Genomic DNA, 22,359 nt, shown 5'->3' on the forward strand with positions numbered 1-22,359 from the left:
ACCATGCATTTAACACCATAAACTTACGACAGAAAAAAAAGACTTTTATAACAAAATTAAAATATGAAGAACCAACTCACATATTCTCCAGATAAAGCCACACTTAGCAATGATTTATCCAAGAATGCCACTGAGTGCCTAGGACCCTCTGCTCAAGGCTGTGGTCAGCAATCTCACTTTGCGGTGAGTGGCACCCCGACAGCCGTGCAGCCAGCCTCTTCCTGCCCGCAAGGTGGAGGTGTGGGAAGAAAGCAGAGGCATTGGACACTGCACGCGGTAAACCACAATGGCTACAAACACCATCGGATCTCACAGCTCAGAGAGGGCAGGGCACGAGGAGCAGGAGGCTGGAAGAGCCGTGCCCCCAGGGTCCTGAGAGCTGGAGCACAAAGCCCCCAGCGCGCTCAGCACGGGCGGACCACCGAGGAAGAGGCCGCCACGGCCCACCAGGCAATCTGCGTCCAGACTCCCCTCTGCCGGCCCCGCCACCGGCACCCACTCGGCAGGCGGCGCTGAGCGCCGGCCCCGTGTCAGCCCAAGGTCGGCCGCCAGCACCAAGGCCAATAGAAAGTGGCAGTGCCCGGCCTGGCTGGGGAGGCGTGCGGCGATCTGTAAATGTTACACCAGGGGCTCATAAAGAGGCGGGGAGAGGAAGGACGCCACTCAAGGACGGGCCCCGCAGAGGAGGCTGCTGTGAGCGGAGTCCTGAGGGACAGCTGAGGGGACAAGGGCCTGCAGAGACCAGGCAAGAATGACCCATCGCCACTACGCCACCTCTATCTACCGCCACCATCCACCCGGGCCAAGAGGCCAGCCCTGGGCCTGTCTCCAGGGAGCCACACAGCCTCTGCGGTGTCAGCAGGTGAGGCGGCAAGTGAAGGAAGGAGGAAGACGGTAACTGGCCCGTGAAGGACGCAGCTCAAACACTTAGAACCGCGAGACCAGAAACGTCCAGCGAAGAGGAAATGCAGGAACCGGCCCATCGAGTGGAACCTCCTCATTGCCCACCCGCGTCCCAGAAAATCAAGCCCACGCACCGCGCTGAGGATCGCTCAGCACGTGAGCCACCGCTGAGACACACCTGCCCTGACGCAGGCCGGGCACCTGGCGCCCACACCAGCGGGTGCCCCTGGGCCCAGGCCCCACCATGCGCCCCCGGGCAGCACAGAATCCTCCCTCCTCACCGTGTGTGTGTGTGTGTGTGTGTGTGTGTGTGTGTGTGTGTGTGCGTGTGTGTGTGTGCGCGCGCGCGTGTGTGTGCGCGCGCGTGTGCATGCATGCACACAGCAAGGAGAGCCCGCAGTCACGCTGCTCCAGCCACCAAAAGTTAAATAGGAAAAGGCCAGGAAGTTGAAGCAAATGACAGGAGCCGTGTTCGCAAACCATGGTGCCACCTGTGAGGTGGCGGTTCTGAGGCGGCGCTGCAGAGAAAGGTCTCCGAGACACACACACCGCGTGCCCAGGCACGTGCACACATTTAGGACAAGGTGCACACGGCAGCCTACCTGTGCCTGTGTAACACACACACTTCCATCTAAGCACACGGGGAAAGGGGTCTGCAAGGAGATCACTGCTGGCAGTGGTTCTCTCTGGGGGACCTGGGAGAGCGTCACAGGGACCTTTGCTCTTTACCATTATTCTTCTGTACTTAGAAAAACATACACATTCACGTAGTATGTATTTAAAACATAATTTCAAGAAGACTAGAAAACAGTGTGTATGTGTGAGTGAATAAATCTCATACAATGGTTAGCAAAAGATGCCGGAGATAAAGGAGTGCATTTGGTGAAGTTCAAGAACAGGCACCTCTGACCTGCGTCCTGACCCCAGGGCAGTGAGGGACACCGAGTGGGGTGGGAGCAGTGCCTCCCAGGGGAAGAGGAGAAAGGTTCAGAGAGGTCGGCGCATTACTGTATGCTGCGCTTCAAAGAGATTGCTTTAAAAAGAGAAACTTATTGAAAACAAACCGAACTGCTATGCACAACAGGACTGTGATAGCTGAGCAAGTGGATGTTCTATTTCTACTTTCCTAAGTTTTCCACATTGTGCCTCGTCTCCTCTAAATAGAATACTTCGTTATTTAAAAATGCATAGCAAACAGATTCACATTATTTTCAGAATGAGAAAATTATGCTGGAATCAGCTCCCTGGAACCTCCCTGAACGCTTTCTCGTCCATAAAATGGGGCCCGTGTCACGGAGCCTGCGGGGACCTGGCCGGGTGACACAGGAGAAGCACTGCCATCGCGAGGGGCAGCAGCAGGTGTCACCTCCATCATTCCCAAGGACTGAACACTTCCCCAGGGTGCCTCCCCCTGCCCCTCGCGCACCCGCCCCTCCCCCAGAGGACTTACCCCAGAGTGGGCAGCGCCGGGAGGGAGAAGGCGAGGCGGCCTCCGGCGTCCGCAGGAACCTGGGCCCTGGGGGGGGCGGCCTGGCTCTCCACTGGCTTTGGGGTCTCGGTGTTCACCCTTAGATCTGGCAGCAACAGCAAAAAGAGCGTTTTCCATTTGCTGGCCCATCCTGCTGAAAACCACCCCCTCGGCCCGTGTGACTGGTGAGCAGGGGGCGAGGGGGCCTAACCCGACCTCAGACACACCGCCAGCCCCACGTCCACAGCAGGTCCCGCCCCTCACTGCCCCACGGGCACCAGGTCCAGGCCCACAGCCTCCCTGGGCTCTCCCTGCTCCGCCCTGGGCCCCACACCCACCGACCCCGGAGTCGAACCTGCCCCTCATTTGCCGACAGCCCCCCGAGGGCTCCACTCTGACGCCGGGTGAAAACCAAAGGCCCGGCGGCTGGGCCCTGCTTCCCTCCCCAGGGCCTTGGGGCCCGGCCCTCTGGCCACCCCACCACGCCCGGCGCTGCTCCCTTTCCCAGAAAGCCGCCCCTGCCTCATTCCGGCTCATAGACCCCAAGATGGCACAGCCTCCCCTGCTGTGCCCTTCCTTTGAGCGCCGGTCACCTCCTACGGCTCGTGTGCCACCTGCCTCCGCCTGCCTGCCTACACCAGGGCCCGGGACATCACAGGTTCCTGGGGTCAGAGGAGCGAGACTGTCCTTGCCACACAGCAGCCTGCATGGGGGAGGCTCTTAGAAAGAGTCCCGGCCCCTGGCTGACAGGCACAGGCGGGCTGGCACCACGAGCAAGAGCACACGTCCCCACGCACCCAGAAACACGCCCAGGAGTGCATCCTGGAGACAATAACGGGGACAGAGCTTCTGTGACCCCACCCCCCACTTTCTACAAAGAAGATGAACGACACACACACACACACACACCAGGAATAATTTGGAAATCTGGAAAAAGAGGAAAGGGAATGCATTAGTGATACAGAAAAAAACTTGAAAAAAAGGAGTCTTTGCAGACAGAAAAACCCGGATACAATGAAGGAAACCCCATGTTCAGAAAAGTGGTCATGGACTTCCCTGGTGGCACAGTGGTTAAGAATCTGCCTGCCAGTGCAGGTTCGATCCCTGGCCCGGGAAGATCCCACATGCCGTGGAGCCACTAAGCCCGTGTGCCACAACTACTGAGCCTGCGCTCTAGGGCCCGTGAGCCACAACTACTGAAGTCTGCACGGCTAGAGCCCATGCGCCACAACAAGAGAAGCCACTGCAATGAGGAGCCTGTGCACTGCAATGAAGAGTAGCCCCCGCTCGCCACAACTAGAAAAAGCCCGCGCGCAGCAATGAAGACCCAACGCAGCCAAAAATAAATAAATAATAAATAAATAGATAAAAGAAAAGTGGTCAAAGAGAGTCAGTAGCCTAACAAAGCGTCTTTTAAAACCTGGACGCCGTCTGACGATAAAGGTCCACATCCCAGTTGGACACCGCGCAGCCGCGTCCCCCTCGGCGGCCACGTGAAACCCACTCACGCGTCTACTCAAACACCACGTCCTCCCACGGACGCGCCCGGGGTGACAACGCCCCACGGGCGCGGAGCTGGGACGGCCCCCGAGGCAGGGCCAGGGCAGCTCCTCCTTGAGCCTCTGCTCGGGGAAGGCGGGCGCCCCGGAGGCTGCTGGTCCCCCGCTTCCCGGAGCTCCAAAGCCAGGGCGGGAGCCGCGCACCGCCCTCCCACGCCCGGCGCCTGCAACATCACGTGGTGGGGCTCAGGCCACTTGCTGGAATCATATTAAATGTTGAAAGTACTAGAAATAAACAAATCCTGCCAGGACTGTTTACTCAGGGATCCATCTGATATGCTGCATGAATCCGGTCTTCAACCACTTACGTAAAGCTACATCACTCACACGAGACCGCCAACTAGCGGCCGGTGTTGCAGACGCAGGCACGCGGTGACTCACCTGGGGACCTCTCGCGCTAACACATCTGTGAGACCCGCACACAAGTGTCCCATACCCTGGGAACACAGAAGGCCCACAAGAGACAGAGAGGAACATCAAACCCACACAAACAGGGTCCCCGTGACGGCCATCCCATCACCCATGGAGGCCGGGGGTGGGGACTGGGCGGCCACAGGTGCACCTGGGAGGAGGGGGCCAGCTCTCACCCTCGGCTGTGTGCTGGGCGTCCCCGGTGGTCTCCCCAGGCCCACTGTGACTGCCAACGTCCAGGCAGTTGGCCACGTCCGGCAGCAGAAAGGAACTGTCACAGGCAAGGTCCATGTAGTGGTAGAAAGCAGGAATCAGGAAAGTGATGTTCTAGAAAACAAAAGGACATTTCAGAACCTGGCAAGAATCCTTACTGACCCACTGAACCGTCCCTCCGTCCCGTCTGGGCAGAGAATGAAGACAACGCGAGCAAGTCTCTGGACAAGGTTAGGAAAGACCCCGGTCAAACTCCTTCTGGGAGACACGAAGCCCCTGATGCTCAACATGGAAATCCAAACTTGCTTCCCTTCCTCTTAGCACACCCTGACGAGACTGCGTCCACACACTCCCTGGAAGGACCCGGTGCCCCCAGTGTTCCTGTGGGGAGAACTTGTCCGGAAGTTATTCTAACTGCGTTTTCATTAACTTCAATTGAACTAAGTCTGACTTAATTTAACTAAAATTTGTCTTACTTGCTTCTTAGTATTTCTATTAGAGAACAGAAAGGGACCTGTTTGGGGAGCCTCAAAAGAAGTTAAAGCTCTGGCTGGCTGGGCGGGGTGCAGGGCTGGCTGCAGGAAGAGTGACAAGAGGGGACGGCTGCCTGTGGGGCACAAGGTGCTCAGTGGAAGGCTGTGGGGAACGCCGGGCCTGCGCCCACGTCTAGGAGCCAGTCCCGCCAGGTGCAGGGCCTGGGGCCAGGGGCGGGGGTGTCACTCAGGTGTCAGGAGCAACACATCACGCAGCAGCCTCTCCTTCCTGCATGAACCACCCCCCCAATCGAGTGGGGGCCCGTGCCCCCTCCCCAGAAGCCCTGGAGGACTGCTGAGACCACCCAAGGAAAGCCACTCCGAGGAAGCCTGAGATGCTCGCCTGCCCTCAGAGCCCAGCCCAATCCAAGGAAGAAGGTTCTAGAAACACCGTCCTCCCACCCTGACTCACAATGGACCCCAGGACGGTCGGAGGAGGTGTGGCCAAGCCCCGGACTGTGGGTGCGGGGCGAATCTGCACAGCTGTGACACACACCCTCATCCAGTAACTCAGGCCCGATCTTGCTTGGGGCAGGCTTTGGGGTGAGAGAGCCCCTTCCCTCTCCTGGGGGGGCACATGGCACCCAAAGGCTTTGGGGGTAGCCCGGGGGGGGGTCATCAAGTACTCCCTGTGGGGTCCAGATAAATGGGCACAGGCGGGGGAATAGGGCCATGAGCACAGGCCTCCCTCTCTAGGCCCGAGTTCCCGTGGGGAAAGCCGGCGAGCTGGGCTAGAGGATGCAGAAGCACAAGCCGATGACGGGCCAAGACCGGCTTCCCCAGGGCGGCGGGGGTGGGGAGAACCACCTTGCCCAGGAGCTCATCCTTTCCATAACCAAACAGCATCAGAGCAAAGCTGTGGTTGATGCCGTAGATGGTCCCGTCCGGCAGGAGGGTGATGAGCCCACTGATGGTGGAGAACACCCAGATGGATGCCGAGTAGCCCTGGTCAGGGGCCGCCTTGCCGTCCGCTGCCTCCGCGTTGCCGGGTTTAGAGTTCAGCTTTAAGCTCAGAGGGAAGGTGGTGCCATCCTTGGCTCTTCCAACAGACCTCTGAATCTTGAGATTCTGAAAGAAAGACACACCACTGAGCTGACCACAGCACCTCCTATGGTCCGAGCCTTGAGCCTTTGCTGCTTTAGATTTACATCCACTCATGCCCGTTGGCGGGTGCCCCCCCAACACCTAACTCTCCACACCGCTCTTCCTTCCTCTATCTCCCCGCGCCACCCCTCTCCGCCCCAGGGAACGCAGAGCCCTGACCGGGAGCTGTGGCCGGGCCGGGAGACCCGAGTCCAGAACAGCCCGAGCGCAGAGCACACAGGGTCCATCAAGCAACGCACCAGCCCTGCGGGAGGGAGCACCAGCAAGTTCCTCCCTGCGGTCCACCCTGGACCACTGGTGCCCCCAGCGCCCACCTCTGCAGGCGGCCCCAGCCACGCACCCCGCCCTCTGTCCTCCAGCCTGGGGGGCAGTGGCTTCCCGTAGTTGCTGACCTCTGGGCGGCTTGTCCATCCCCCCTGCCTCCTTAGCCCCTCCGTCACCCACGCAACCAAGGCCTCGCATCACGTTTCTCTGCTTCAAATACTCGGGCGTATCCAGTCTCCCAAGCCAATCTTGACTGTGCAGCCTCTAACCAGAGGCTTTCTCAGTCAGCTCCCTTCCTGGTCCCGAGATGGCAAGCTGGCCCAGGCCTCATGTCTACCCCTCACTCCATACCGCCTGCCCCCTTCTCAGGGTCCACCCGCAAGACACAAGACCTGCAGGGGCCCGAGGCCTGAACAGGGGGGAGCTCCCACTGCATCAGCACAGCGCCCTGGCCAGGGGCAGAACTCAAGACCCCAGGCTCCCCGTGGTAAGGGTGCAGGCCAGACTCCAGGCCCCAGGGAGCCCTGAGGAAAGAGGGGGCACGGTGTCTGTCTCCACTTGCTGCCGGGGGTGTCAGGCGGCTCCAGCGTGGGGCTGCTGGGAGGGTGCTTGCCCGTTCTGGCACACACCTCTTGTGGCTACGTGCCTGGGGTGGGCAGAGGTTTGCTTATGTTCAGTTAAGCATAAGAGGCTGCCAAATAGTCCCCTGAAGTGGTCGTACCAACTGATGCTCCAGAGCTTTGGGGTCCAAGTGGTCCCACTGCTTTAGAACAGAATGAAGGACATAAAGAGAATAAGGTACGGGGGGAGAGGTTTCCAATTGAGCTGGAAAGCCTAAAAACAGCAAAGCACCACCTCGGAGGGCTCAGCTCTCAGCCTGAGGCCAGTGGGAGAGCCAGGGAGCGCCTACACGTGTCCCGAAAGAACCTCCTGTTTCTTGCAGCAGCAGAGCCAACTTCAGCCCCAAACCGACCATCCGGCTGACCCTGCCGGTCACTGGGATGTGACATCAGGTGAATTCCCAGCACCGTGACTGCTTGTGTGAAGGCTGCGTGCTAGTTGGTAAACGGAGCACCTGGGAACTGGGAGGGTCCAGATGCTAAGAGAACCTTCAGCCCCAAACCTCCACTGCCCCCCAAGCTGCCGACTGACCCGCCTCCGTCGACCTGCAGTCCTGCCCTGGGGGGAGATCTGCCACCCGCCAATTCCCCCTGCTCCTCGCAGCCCCCAGACCTCTCAGGAAAGAGACCCCAGCAGGCACTCCAGGGGGAGGACCAAGGGGCAGGAGCACTCAGTCAGGGAGCCACGGAGGCTCTGAGCCGCGGTCAAGACTGCAGAGCCCGGACAGCTCTAAGTGGAACCTGTCCTGTTGGGTCCATGCACGGGCCACTCCTACTCTCGGGAAGCCCGGCCTCCACCTGCAGGCCAGGGATTTGGGTCTAAGAACTTGACGGTCATCAGACAAAGAGAGCCCAGCGGCCACGGGGCCCCAGCCACGGCCAGGCAGTGCAGGCGGTCGGGGCTCCTACCTTGGGGATGCGCTCGCCGGGCGGCGGGAGCTGCACAGCAGGGATAAGGTCTGTGATGCGCTGCCCGACCACCTCCTCCCCAGATGTGAATCCGTGCAGCTGGGCAAAGAGACCGTCACAGGACGTCACGGTTCCCTTGGAGGAGAAGCCAGCATTTTAAACCTTGTAATCAAAGTTTCTTGCGCTTCAGCTTTAAACCTCACCAAACTTCCGTGTCTTCAAGCTGAAGGCAAGGCTATCAGTGCTACCTCTCCCCCAAAACCCGACCCCCACAAAGTGCAGCGGGCGCAAAGAACGCCGTCTTCCTCCTTCTGCCGGGCGGACGAGGCGCGCACTTCTCCAGGCACCCGCAGAAGCCCACACAGCTGCCACACCCACGCCCGCCTCTGAGCGCCGCCTGCACCTCAGCCACCACGCAGACAGGTGTACGTGTATCGCTCTACTGACGTGCTGAAACAGTCCTGTGAGTGTCAGGATTACATCCCACTTTTACAGGTGAGGGAATGGGGCCACAGGGAGACTGGGTTCCCTGCCCAAGTGCACACAGTTAGTCAGGGGGCTGCCGGGGGCCAACCCCCCAGAACCCCATGCCCTCTTTCTGCCCAAAGGCCCTGGTGGGGGGGGCGACACGCAGCTGAGAAACACAGACTCACGTCGCTCTGGAAAGCCACCCAGGCCGAGACCCTCTCCACGGGCTCCAGCACGACCACGCAGCAGAGGCTGTGCTCCTGCTTCACCCTCTTCATCCACACAGAGACTGGGATCTGCTCCCCACTGCGGCTCACGACGTCCACCTGGGGGCAGAGGGGCTCAGACCTGGCCAGAACCTGGCACGTGGGCGTTCCTGGCCGCTGCTCACCTGCCTCACGTTTCGGAAATTAACTGAAGTACAAACAAGGCTTCTGACACCTAACCTTACGGTCTCCGAGTGAATGAATGATCTATCGAAGGGTAGGTTTTTTCCATCCTCAGCCTCATGGTAACAAAGCAGGGGAAAAAGCGGTGTCTGTAATTTCTTAAAGAACAGACACCAATACATGCTGAACGTCTGAATTTTCTTCTAGGTAGTCGTCTCGTGGACAGGTAATTTTCTGGATGTAGTTGGTCCTATCTAACTTGTTTTGGTGCCTGAGGCTCAGGGCTCAGCATCTAACATGCAGGTCAGCCCATCAACGTCCAGCTTGGACACACACAAGGAGGCTCAAAGCTCCAGGGAAACCCTGCAGCCATGCCAGCCCCTCCAAGACCACCAAACAAGCAGGGCGTGGAGACGTGGATGGGAGACAACAGAACCGTGCGACTCCTCGGGAACCTGGTGTGGGCCCTGCAGGCTTGCAACGCGGTCAAGGCTCTTCCTGATCCAGGAGTACCGGGGACGCGCCAGGCCAGCAGCAGTACCGTCTCGGTTCTGACACGGCCTCCCCCCGCCGCCCCAGCTGCTCCCCATGCCGAGGTTGAGGGCAGGACGGCGCCGGCAGTGACCACCGGCAGCCGAGAGGCCCACACTCACCACCGTGCCGAACACGACGGCGGCGTGGCCGTCGGCCTCCACGTGCTCCTCACTGAGGGCCTGCACCACGTCGGACTCCGGCTTCAGGAAGAACTGTGTGAGCTTCTGGCCAATCAGGTCGTGGCTGCTGTACCCCAGGAGCCGGCAGGCTCTGTCGCTGGCCACCAGGATCTGAGGTGGCAGAGAGGAGGGCACCCGCGTCACCAGCAGCTCCTCTGACGCCCGAACAGCCGAGGGGAAGGCAGCGAGGAGGTGGCGCGGGGCCCTGCGGGGACGGCCCAGAGACCTGTCCTTTCCGCCACGTCCCGCGGCCGTCGCGCTCCCAGCAGAGCCGCCCCGGGTCCTCCGGCGTCTCAACCGCATGGAAACAAGAATGACCACCGGCCAGTGCAGCAGCGGCACTGAGACTGAAACCACCCACCCTCCACCCGCTGAGATGGACACACCACGTCGTGAAGGCCAGGCGGGGGAGACGGGGATGTACGCCCCACGGCCCGCCCGCCTGACAGTCTCAGCTCTTTGCACACCAACGTGCATGAGGCAAACACATTTAATTCAAACACTGAATATCCAGTCCTATTTTAGTTGAGGCAGTGCTTGAGCAAAAGCATGAGTAGATAATGCGCTGTTTCCCTTTCCTTGAATCTCTGCCTTGATGAGAGGATTCAATATGTTTCGACTGATTAACACTGAGGTAGGTCTCCAAAGTCCCGTCTCTTTTGCTACTATGTAGGTAGAACCAGCCCCTTTTCTCATTGCACCCGAAACACTCAAGTGCCTCTGTTTGAGGTTATAGGTTGAAGGCACAGACCCCAAACTCACGGCTAGGTCACAAACCGAAGCACATACCTCTGTGGTCTTGGCGTCCACGGTGAACACGGCCTTGCTGGGGTTGCACACAGGGGCCGGGAGCGGAGGTGTGGACCACCCTGAGGACAAGCCCCGCAGCAGGGAACAGCAGGACGTGCTGCCCAGGGACCCTGCCAGGTCCGCCTGCTCAGGCGCCGCCAGGCAGTGCAACTGGCTTGTGCAAATATTTTGGGCAGCCAATGACGACAAACAGTAGGAGCTCCATCTGTCTCCTGGAAAGCAAAGGAAGGGACACTTTAAACCTTGCGTGGCTGAAACACACAAAACACACAGTCCCCGCCTCTAGCTCCTGCAAAAGGATCCAAGGACGAAATTGACCTGCAGGGTTGATTCGCACTCTCCACGTGCATCTGAACATTCCCCACAGACCGCCTAGACAACCACCACACAGAAGCACAAAGGACCTCAACACTATGCAAACAACCCTCTGAAGTCCCTTCCCACCCACCCCTCCAAGGGGCATGCTCCTGTGTCCATTGGTCCAAGACCCTCAGTCCCTCCAGCTGCTACCCCTCACCTGTCCCTGTGAAGTCTCACAAACTCCAGAGCTCCCTGCTGTCTCACCACCTGCCCTGGGTCTCCCTCCTCCTTCACCCACAGGGTCACTCCCCACCGCTGCTCCAGAAAGTCAGTTCTCAGCAACATCGCCAGGGGCTCCCGAGTCCCAGCGGTCAATTCCCAGGCCTCACCCCACCCTCCCCACGCCTCAGCAGCGCTGGGCCAGGAGGGCCGCTCCCCTCCTCCCAAACTGCCTGCCCTCAGCAGGGCACCACCTTCTCACCTCTCACCACTGCAGGACCCCAGGCTCAGCCTCAGAACCTCCAACCATCCCTGGTGGCTTTATATACACTTCACAAGGACGTGTGCTGATGGCCCCCCACTCACACCCACAGCCCCGACCCTCCCCTGGGCTCCAGCTGCCGGCTCCCCCTCTTTCCCAGCGCAGTGAGTGTCAACTCCATCCTTCCAGCAGCTCAGAAACCAAACAAGCGAACATGACTCTTCCCTGCTCTCCGCTCTGGGCCCCTCAGAGAGGACGCCTGACTTTCCCAGTCAGCGGGCCCACCCTGACCATTCTTTGAGGCTGGAAACCACACGGTCATCTGCCCTGGGCCTCCTCTTCCCAGGCAGCCAGTGCCAAGCTCAATCCAACCACCCTCAGGCCTCGGGACAGGCACTGAGACGCCAGCTCTGCCTCTTCCTCCCACCCCTCCCCGGCCAGCGCCCCCGGCTGGAGCCCTCACTCCCGGGGGACCTGCCCGCCTCACAGACCAGCGAGGCCACCGCCACAGCATCTGCCTCCTGAGCACAGCCGGCCCCTCCAGATCCTCCTCCCCTCTTCCCAAGACCAGACCCACCCCCTCCCTTCCCCTGCAGCCCTTTCCCCCAGCTCCAGCCACCTCCCCATTGTCCTAACAGGCTTCCCCGCGGTCCGGGCCTCCCAACCCCCAGCAAGCACCTGCTGGCCCCCAGGTACCCCCTCCGACGACGAGCCGCCGAGGCAGAGCAGCGCCTTCCTCCTGGCTGGGTCTGGGCCCCGCAGGCACCAGCTGATGCAGAGAAATAAGGAAGGGGGGGCAGTGGCACCTACCACTTCTTGGCCAACCCCAGGCACGGCCGCCCGCCAGCCCGTCTAACCCGCCTGCATCCGGGAGGAAAGCAGGAGCCTGGGCGCGGTCAGTCAGCATGCGCTGAGCCCAGTGAATAAAACTGAGTCTGGCTCGCGCCAGCCCACCCGGCCCAGCCCGGCCGTCTCACACACCCCGGAGTGAGAAACCCTGACCCTGGACCGCAGGCCGATTCCAACCGCCGCCTGAAAAGGAGTTTTCTGCACAAGAATCACAGCAGAACAAACGTGACAGGAGAGGGTCCTGCCGGCATCGCCTGAAACGAAGGCCTTTTCTCTGCAGGAGCAGAGCCCCTGAGTGGAGCCCGGCGTGGCCCCCACTTTCACAGGCAAGGCGGACGCCCCCGGCGATGAGAAGGGCTGCCTACCGGACAGCGCCGTCCTGCTCTGGCAGAGCTTCGACAGCCCGTTCCTTCTGCACGGCTGCCTGTGGGCCAAAGACCGGGCCTTGCTGGGCTCAGAGGCGATCTGCGCGGCAGGGCCCTCCGGCGGCGCTGGCAGGGAGAGGCTCCCGCCCTGGCCCCGGCGGTCCTCTTCTGAGGCCATGGAGCCTCTGTCCTCCATCGGGAGCTGGCGGGCCAGTGGGACAGTCGTCCACCGGAAGATGAAGTGAATGGATCAGCGTCTGCAAGGCAAGAACAAAGGCAGTTTAGGCAACTAATTCTTCACAAGGCTGAGCTCAGCTCAGCCCCAAAAGACTCACACGCGCCCAAGAGCCATCCTGGGTCAGAGCCTACGAAGCGAGGATGGTCGGACGGAGAGAAGTGCATAAGAAGGGATGAGAAAGAGAGAAGGAAAGAGGGGGAAAACCAGAACAGAGCAGGAAGGAGCTGTGAAGGACACTTCGCACTACAGTACAGATCCACTGCCAGGAGGCCCAGGCCAGGGGCCTTGATGAAGGAGGAGGCCAGGGCCAGGGCGACGTGCCCCTAGAGCCTGCACCCCACTTCTGGATCACCTTCTGGGCATGCGGAACCCAGAGCTCCCGGCCAGAGGGCCTGAAGCCCACTCCCCAGACCCGCACCGGCCTCTTCCCCTCGTCACTCCTCCCACATTACAGCACCCACCGACCCAAGGACAGGCCAAGGAGCAGCCCTGCTCCAACGATGAGAAGGCAGAGAGAGACCAAGCTTCAACAGCAGGCGGGGGTGCCCTCCCAGCACAGGATGGACCTGGCAGCTGTCCCTTCCCATGCCACCACGGTACAGCAAAGAACTCTAAGGAAGCCCAACCCACCCATCCCACCCTGGCTTCAAAGTCATCATAAAGATTCATCAGGGTAGGAGGGCAGTGCCTTTCACAGTGAACAGTTTGTGGGCTGATTCATCATTTTGCATATGGTGACAGCAATGTGGGGTCTCTGGTACGCTCATGCCCCAGGTCCCTCAGATGTTAACATTAGGGCCTGGCAATGCCCACCTAGGCTGCATGCTGAGCTCGGTGGTATGGTGGGCCCCCTAGACAGAGGGAAAACTGGAGGTCCCACTAAGACCTGTGTGGAAAGATGATGACATCAAAACACGCCACAGAGCTACATACACAAAGGTCATTGCAGGTAGAGGAACAAAAATAGACAGTAGAACATAACCAATTTCAGAAACAGACCGAAGGGACACTGGCACACAGTGAAGATCAGCAGGGCACCACCAGCATGTTCCCCAGCTCAGTGAGGCCCTGGACAGGCACCTGACCTTCCAGTTTCAGTTTCCTCATATGTAAAATGTAATTAACAATAATCCACGCCTCATGATACTCTTGTGAGGATTCAGAGACCTAAGTTGGGGCTGGCATACTGTAAGTGCTTAAAAACGGTGATCTGCTAGTTTTAAATGGAATTAGAATAATTAGTTTGGGGCAAAATTGCATCCCTATGACTTTCCATGTGCAAAAATTAGTTCCAGATGAATTAAAGAACAAAAGACAAAAGTTCTAGAAAAAAAATAAGACTACGAATATAGTGGACTGGGTAACTCTTATGTGGCCCTTGCATTTTAGAACAACTAGGTCTCACCAAGAATATGGTTGCCATGGCATCTGTGAGCTACCTGAAAGTAGGAGAAACTTCCAAAAGGTAAAATCAATACACATGAGCTGAAACCAGAACTGGGAGAGTGAGTCACCTCAAGAGACAAGAGAGTTACCCTTAGACTGCTAAAAGGCGCCAGGGACCCTTGAAGAGGGAAGTGTGGCCCTAATTCAGCAGCACCCCCAAGATCCTGGCAAAAGCAATCCTCTCAGAAACAAAGCATCCTAAATAGAGGCCTGAGATTTTCCAAAGATTAAGATTAACCAAATGTGCTCTCTTTCAATTAAACAGACAAGAAAACAAGATACCATGAGTGAAAGTCTGCAGAAAAATCAAACAACAAAGTCAGATACACAGGAAGATTAGATGGTAGAAATAACTGCAAATGTGTTTAAAACTATAAAAGATGGAGTCTTTTGCTCACAAAAGTGAGCAAACAAGAGTTTCTCAAAATAACTAGGAAGATATTGAAAGAATCAAACCAGCTTTTCAGAAATTAATTTTTTCTTAAACCAGTACAGCTTATGTTCAGTAGAACTGGAAGGTTGTAGAAAACAGAGATTTTGCTCTTAAAGGTTGTGCACAGACTCTCACACACTCTGAAATCCAGCACAGAGGCAGTGGTTTCAAAGGAGCCTGGGTCAACCCACTTGTTGATCTTCGAGAGCCTCCTGGAAAGGCAGGGGGCAGCTGCGGTTCACCCCGGGGACAGGGACACTGGCTGTGGCCATTTCTGTGATCATGTTCCACAGTGCTGACACCGGGGCTGCCGGGCACAATTCTGGAATCCTCCCTCTAGCCTAGTAGCACCAGGTGTTCTGCCCATCCCACCAGCATGCCCACAGCAACTTCCCGCGGCTGGGCCTCACAAGCAGCTGGGCTGGGGCCCAGTTCCACACAGCAGCACACCCACAGCAGTGGGCCCCACCACAAAAGAAGGGCGCACGCAGCCCACACAGGGAGCAGCCCTGAAGCGTCTGGCTCTGGTGGCCAGAGGCGCGTGTGCTGCTGAGTGCCACAGGACACCTCTCACCTAAGGCCACTTCTCCAAGGCTGGGAGACATAACCAACCTACCTAAAACAAAGAAATAAAGATTAGCAAAATGAAGAGACAGAGGAATACATTCCAAATGGAAAACCTCAGAGAAAGGACTAAATGGATATGAGTAATCCACCTGATAAAAGACTCCAAGGTAATGATCATAAAGACGCCCATAGGATTCAGGAGGAAAACGAAGGAACACAGTGAGAACTTCAACAAAGAGTTAGAAAATATACAGAAGGACCAATCAGAACTAAAGAATACAATAAATGAAAAAATACACTACAAGGAATCAACAGTAGATTAGATGACAGAGGAACAGATCAGAGATCTGGAAGACAGAGTAGTAGAAATCACCCAAGCTGAACAGAAAAAATAAAAAAGAATTAATAAAAATGAGAATAGTTTCAGGGACCTCTGGAACAACAACAAGCATACTAACATTCAAATTACGGGGGTTCCAGCAAGAGAAGGGAGAGAGAAAGGGCAGAGAACTTATTTGAAACAATAATAGCAGAAAAATTCCTCAACCTGGGGAAGGAAACAGACATCCAGGTCCAGGAAGCATAGAAAGCCCCAAAAAAGATGAACGCAAAGAGGTACACACCAAGACACACTGTAATTAAAATGTCAAAAGTTAAAGATAAATAGAAAATCTTAAAAGCAACAAGAGAGAAACCATTAGTTACATACAAAGGAATTCCCAGAAGACCATCAGCTGACTTTTCAGCAGAAATTCTGCAGAAATTCCACCATATATTCAAAGTGATGAAAGGAAAAAACCTACAACCAAGAATACTCTACTTGGCAAGGCTAACATTCAGATTTGAAGGAGATAAAGAGTGTTACAGACAAGCAAAAGCTAAACAAGTTCAGCACCACTAAAGCAGCCTTACAGAAATGTTAAAGGGGCTTCTCTAAGCAGAAGAGAAAAGGCCACAACTAGACATTTTTAAACAGTGAAAGAAAAAAAATCCCAGTGGTAAAGGCAAACATAGAAAAGGCAGTGGATCAACCACTTATAAAACTGGTAGAAAGGCTGAAAGACAAAAGTAGTAAAATCACCTATACCTATAATAAGTAGTTAAGGGATACACAAAATAAAAAGATGTGAAATATGACATCAGTAACATAAAATGTGGGATGGGGAGGGAGTAAAATGTAGGGCTTTTAGAATGCACTTGAACTTAAGCAACTGTCAACTTAAAATAATCACATATACATATAGCTTGTTATATATGAATCTCATGACAATCACAAACAAAAAAACCTATAATACATAAACAAAAAAAAAGAAATAGAAACATAACACTAAAGATAGTCACAAAAATCACAAGGTAAGAGAGCAAGAGAAGAGGAAAGAAACAGAGAAGAACTACAAAAACAATCAGAAAACAATTAACAAAATGGCAATAAGTACATACCTATGAATAATCATTTTAAATGTAAAGGGACCAAACGCTCCAATCAAAAAACATAAAATGGATGAATAAATGAAAAAACAAGATCCATATATATGCTGCCTACAAGAGACTCACTTCAGATCTAAAGACACTCACAGACAGAAAGTGAAGGGGCAAGGAAAAGGTATTTCATGCAAATGGAAATAAAAGAAAGCTAGGGTAGAAATACTTATATCAGATAAAATAAACTTTAAAACAAAGACTGTAACAAGAGGCAAAGAAGGGCATTACAAAATGATAAAGTGACTCAATCCAACAGGAAGATATAACACTTGTAAATATATATACACCCAACATAGGAGCACCTAAATACATAAAGCAAATATTAACAGACGTAAAGGGAGATAAATAGGTGGTAACATAATAACAGTAGAGGACTTTAACACCCCAGTCACATCAATGGACAGATCATCCAGACAGAAAATCAATAAGGAAACACTGGCCTTAAATGACACATCAGATCAGACTGACTTTAAATAGATATATAGAGAACACTTCATCCAAAAACAGCATAATACACATTCTTTTGAAGTGCACATGGAACATTCTCCAGGATAGATCACATGAAAGGCCACAAACACACCTCAGTAAATTTAAGAAGACTGAAATCATATCAAGCATCTTTTCTGAGCACAACATCATGAAATGAAAAATGAATTACAAGAAAAAAAATGGAAAAACACAAACATGTGGAGGCTAAACAGGCTACTTAACAACCAATGGATCAATAAAGAAATCAAAGAGGAAAGGAAAGAAAAAAAAAAACCAACCTCAAGACAAATGAAAACAGAAACACAATGAGCCAAAATCTATGGGACACAGCAAAAGCAGTTCCAAGAGGGAAGATTATAGCAATTCAGGTTTACCTCAACAAACAAGAAAAATCTTAAATAAACAATCTAACATCACACCTAAAGGAAACAGAATAAGAAGAACAAAGCCCAAAGTTAGTAGAAGGAAAGAAATAATAAAGATCAGAGTGGAAACAGAGACAAAAAATTAACAAGATCAATGAAACTAAGAGCTGGTTCTTTCAAAAGATTAAACAAAACTTATAAACCTTTAGCCAGATTCATCAAGGAAAAAAAAAAAAAAGAAGGTACAGATAAAATCAGAAATGAAAGAGGAGTTACAACTGACACCACAGAAATACAAAGGACAATAAGAGATTACTATAAAAAGTTATACACCAACAAATTGGACAATCTAGAAGAAAGGGATAAATTCCTAGAAACATACAATGTTCCAAGTGACTGAATCAGGAAGAAACAGAAAATCTGTACAGACTGATTACTGGTAGTGAAATTGCATCAGTAATCAGAACACTCCCAACAAACAAAACTCCAGGACCAGATGGCTTCACAGGTGAATTCTACCAAGAAGAGTCAATACCTATATTCTTCAAACTATTCCAAAAATTTGAAAAGCAAGAATTACTCCCAAATTCATTCTACAAGGCCAGCATTACCCTGATACCAAAACCAGACAAAGACACTACAAAAACAACCACAGGCCAATATCCCTGACAAACACAGATGCAAAAATCCTCAACAAAATACCAGCAAACTGAATTCAACAATACATTGAAAGGATCATACACCATGAGCAGGTGAGATTTATCTCAGAGATGCAAGGGTGGTTCAGTATCTGCAGATCAATCAACATGATACACCACATTAACAAGACAAAAGATAAAAATCCTACAATCATCTTAATAGATGCAGAAAAAACATTTGACAAAATCCAATTTCCATTTATGACAAAAAATTTTAACAAAGTGGGTATACTGGGAATATACCTCAACATAATAAAGGTCATATATGACAAAACCACACCTAACGTCATACTCAATGGTGAAAAGCTGAAAGCTTTTCATCTAAGATTGGGAAGAAGATAAGGATGCCTACTCTCACCACTTTTATTCAACATAGTATTAGAAGTCCAAGCCTAAGCAATCAGACAAGAAAAAAAAACAAAAGGTATTCAAACTGGAAAGGAAAAAGTAAAATTGTCACTATTTTCAGATGACATGACACTATATATTAAAAACCTTAAAGATCCCACCAAAAAAATATTAAAACTAACAAGTGAATTCAGTAAGGTTACAGGATACAAAATTATATATAGACATACATACATATATATATACACACACATATGATTGAATATTACTCAGCCAAAAAAAGAATGAAATCTTGCCATTTGCAACAACATGGAAGGATCTAGACGTTATTATGCTAAGCAAAATAAGTCAGAGAAAGACAAATACCATATGATTTCACTTATATGCGGCTCTAGAAAACAAAAAACAAAACAAATGTAGAAACAAAACAGAAAGACTCGTAAGTACAGAGAAAAAACCTGGTGGTGGCCAGAATGGAGGTAGCTGGGGGGATTAGTGAAATAGGTGAGGGAGATTAAGAGGTACAAACTCCCAGTTATACAATAAATAAGTCACAAGGATGTAATGTAGGGAATATAGTCAACAGTGTTGTAATAATTTTGTATTATGACAGATGGTTACTAAACTTATTGTGGAGATCATTTCCTAAAGTATATAAATGTCAAACCACTATGTTGTACACCTGAAACCAATACTGTATGCCAACTACATTTCAATTTTAAAAAAGGAAAATAAAAAGAAAAATGGGCGATAGAAACAAGAATTTCACAAGAGAAAACCCTATAAACCTATGACAAGAAGCTTAACTTTATTAGCATAATCATGACAATTTTACACCTACTAAATTAGCAAAAATTAAGAATCTAAAAAGTTTAATACCAAATGTTGATAAAGATGTGGATCAATGGGAAGGCTAACAAATTAATATAATCTCTTTAGAAAACAATTTAAGTCAAACATTCTCCTTCTCTGACAGTACTTTCCACTCTTAGATTTATATTCTATAGATATTCTTACACATGGGTAGCAAGTCACACTCAAGAACATTCAAGGCTGTATGGTTCATAACGGCAAAAGAAATAAAGAAAAGAAAAAACCTAAACATTCATCAATTAGAAAATAGATTTAAAATTCTGGTATATTCATGCTATGAATTATAGCACTGAAAACAAATTCTATACACACAAGGATAAATGTTAGCAATATAAGTGAAAAAAATCAAGTTACGAAAGACTATCAGCAATAGGATTCCCCTTCTATCACACCCCCTTCATCTAAATATATTGTTTAGTGGTACACAGTTATGTGACAAACCCAAACTTCAGGCAGGAGATGTCCTATGAGGGTCCAGCAGCAAGCTGCAATGAGGGAGGGCACAATGGCACATGGTCTCCCAGTTCCTAATTTGGGTGGTGAGTTTAAACATGTTCACTTTACTGTTTTGATTTGTGACTAATATTGCAAATGAATCAACTAGTATATACTGTAAAATTGAGATGTTTTCCATGTACATGTTTATATCCCGCACAGGACCCTAAAAAGCAATAGCTGGCTATGAACCAAATGGTGAGTAGGAAGCAAGAAAGAAGCGAAATAATAAACTTATTAGAATGTGTTGCTCTCCTTCAAGTAGCAACATTTAAATGTCACAGGTTGATATTTCCTTCTTTAAGCATCTCAATGCACTAATTATTCTGCAATAACTAACAACAACTTGATCATATTTCAGTTTTCCACTTCTATAACCAGCCTATAGACAAAGCCCAGAAGACTTGATTATGACTTCAGACTACACAGTAAATGCTGTAAAACTTTACTTTGTAAAAGAAAGTAATAAAACTCTTCAGCATACATTGTAACTATTACAAAAGTTTACTTTGTATAATAAAACTGACAAGAAACAGGGAGAGAAAGGAAGGAAGGAAATGCGGAGAGAGGAGGAGGGAACAAAATGTTTTGTCCTTCCTGGGGGGAAGTAAATAGTGTCTAAAGTTGATAAATCAAGAAGTGGACGCAGAAAAGACAATCCGTTTTCCCTTGGTGCCTCCTGTGCTGTTTGCAGTCTGCCGAGCCAGTTCAGCACTGCACAGCACATTCAGGCCACAGCCCCAGGCTGGCCCCTGAGAGCACAGACCCTAGCTTCACACAGGCTTAGATTTCTTCCTTTTTTACAAGTTCAGTTTTGACTCAGGCCTAATCCAGGCCTAGGTTTTTAGAATGGGTGTTGTTTTTTTGCTGTGTGTGTGGGTTTTCTTTTTTTTGGGGGGGGGGGGCTATTATTTTGTTCTGTTTTGTAGCCACTCTGAGCAGAAGATGTGGGAAGCTGGACCCAGAGAGCACCTGATGGTGCTTCAGAGCAATCCTACTCCCGTTGCTAGTTCTGATTCCAGAAGGTGTGAGTGACACTCCCCACCCCCGACCAAACAGAAGGAGAGGTTTGCAGGGAGCTTCTGGAATAGTACTCCTTGCTCTTATGGGTGAACTTCTGGAGGCAACCGACTTTCTCCCACTAGAACAAACGCTGGGAAGCAAATAGCTCCAACTGCTGCCACCACTGCTATACAGCCGAGAGCAGAACCAGCCTCGGGATGAAGCCAACACGGTGGCGAGCAGAGCTGAAAATGGCAAGATGTCATTTCGAGCCACTGGATGAACCTACCGTAAAACATGCCTTCCTCTGGACTTCAGGCTTGGGGGCCGATAACTTCACTCACCGTCAGACCCATTTTGAGACTATCTCTCTGTTTCTTGCATCAAGGCACGCTACAGAGTATCCAGGATGATGGCTGCTGCGAGGGAGGGTGTAAGCAAAGGGCACCTCTCAGACCTGAAAGGTCCTCAAAGGCATCCTGGAGGAGGCACCAGCAGGGCTGAGCCCAGCAAAGTAGAGTGAAGAAGCCTCCCAGGCAGAACCACAGTAAGGGAAAGATTCCCACAGAGCCCTTGGGGAGGAGTTCAGCGCACATGAGAGTCGGTGGAGATGGGCCTGGAGAAGCTGGTTGGGATTCCCAGGGCCTCCTATGCCGGCCCAAGCAGTACGGATCTTATTTAGAGGTCTATGCTTGGAAGCAACCTGACCAGTGGGGGAGGAGGGGGTAGTTACAGTCATCCAGGCAAAAAATTATGAGGTCTTAACTTAAAGCAACAGCAGAAAGACGGAGAGGGGAAGCCACAAGAGAAATTAGACATAGAATTGATATAGGTTTACTGGGCGAGATGTGGAAGGTAAGGGGATAAAAGTCATCAAGACCGCATCCCAAGGCCACGGCCCTTGTCTAGGAAAAGAAACACTGGTGAGGAGGTTAAAGATAAAGCCCAGGTGTGTAGTGGGGACGTCGGGAAGCATGGACATGGCGCTACAGCCCATGGCTCGCCCCACAAACGTCTACTGAGAAGCTCCTACGTGCCGGGCGCCGTGAGACGAGAGCGAGACGCGGTCTCCCTCCTCCTGGCCCCCTTCCAGTAGGGGGACAAGGCGCACACAGTCCCTCTAGGGGCGAGGACGGAGCGCCAGGTGGGGCCAGGCCGAGGCCAAAACCCCGAGGCGCGCGGAGAGACGCGCGAGGGCGCAGCCAGGGGCAAACGGCCGCAGGGCGGCAAGCGGACCACCAGCCGGCCGGGCCGCACGGAGGGAACGCGGGCGGCGCGGGGGCGCGGGCCGGCTCCCCCTGTGCAGGTAGCTCACCTGAGGCCGCAGAGAGTCACGCGCCGAGCTCCCATCACCCGCCGGGAGGGAGCCCATCCGCGCCTCTAGCCCCACCGACCAATGGCAGCGTGACCGGCGCCGATTGACAGTACCCACGGGCCAACCGCTGGCGCCTGTGGGCGGGGACGCAGCGAGCCCGGGAGGAGACGCCCGCGCTAACGGTTGCTAGGGACGCACCGGAGTCCGTCTACGGCGCCTCGGAAGAGCCAAAAGAGACAGGGTCTCCAC

At 52.7% G+C, this 22,359-nt stretch overlaps 1 protein-coding gene across 5 annotated transcripts in view; it reads right to left on the bottom strand.

Annotated features, from left to right (window-relative positions):
- PASK (PAS domain containing serine/threonine kinase) overlaps positions 1 to 22,359 on the bottom strand; it is a 41,585-nt gene that overhangs the window by 16,902 nt on the left and 2,324 nt on the right. For 3 of the 5 annotated variants that reach the window (XM_036857523.1, XM_036857527.1, XM_036857526.1), the window contains exons 1-9: positions 22,111 to 22,179; positions 12,360 to 12,616; positions 10,344 to 10,576; positions 9,495 to 9,665; positions 8,638 to 8,778; positions 7,985 to 8,119; positions 5,895 to 6,155; positions 4,518 to 4,668; positions 2,354 to 2,477 (exon numbers count right to left, since the gene is read on the bottom strand). In XM_036857523.1, the coding sequence (XP_036713418.1) occupies positions 2,354 to 2,477; positions 4,518 to 4,668; positions 5,895 to 6,155; positions 7,985 to 8,119; positions 8,638 to 8,778; positions 9,495 to 9,665; positions 10,344 to 10,576; positions 12,360 to 12,555 (1,412 nt within the window). In that variant the 5' untranslated portion in view covers positions 12,556 to 12,616; positions 22,111 to 22,179. Of the gene's footprint in view, positions 1 to 2,353; positions 2,478 to 4,517; positions 4,669 to 5,894; positions 6,156 to 7,984; positions 8,120 to 8,637; positions 8,779 to 9,494; positions 9,666 to 10,343; positions 10,577 to 12,359; positions 12,617 to 22,110; positions 22,180 to 22,359 lie in introns of those variants that run through there. The other 2 variants (XM_036857524.1, XM_036857525.1) reach the window with 1 other exon arrangement.

The sequence above is a fragment of the Balaenoptera musculus genome, chromosome 7, assembly GCF_009873245.2.
Source record: "Balaenoptera musculus isolate JJ_BM4_2016_0621 chromosome 7, mBalMus1.pri.v3, whole genome shotgun sequence".
NCBI lineage: Eukaryota > Metazoa > Chordata > Mammalia > Artiodactyla > Balaenopteridae > Balaenoptera > Balaenoptera musculus.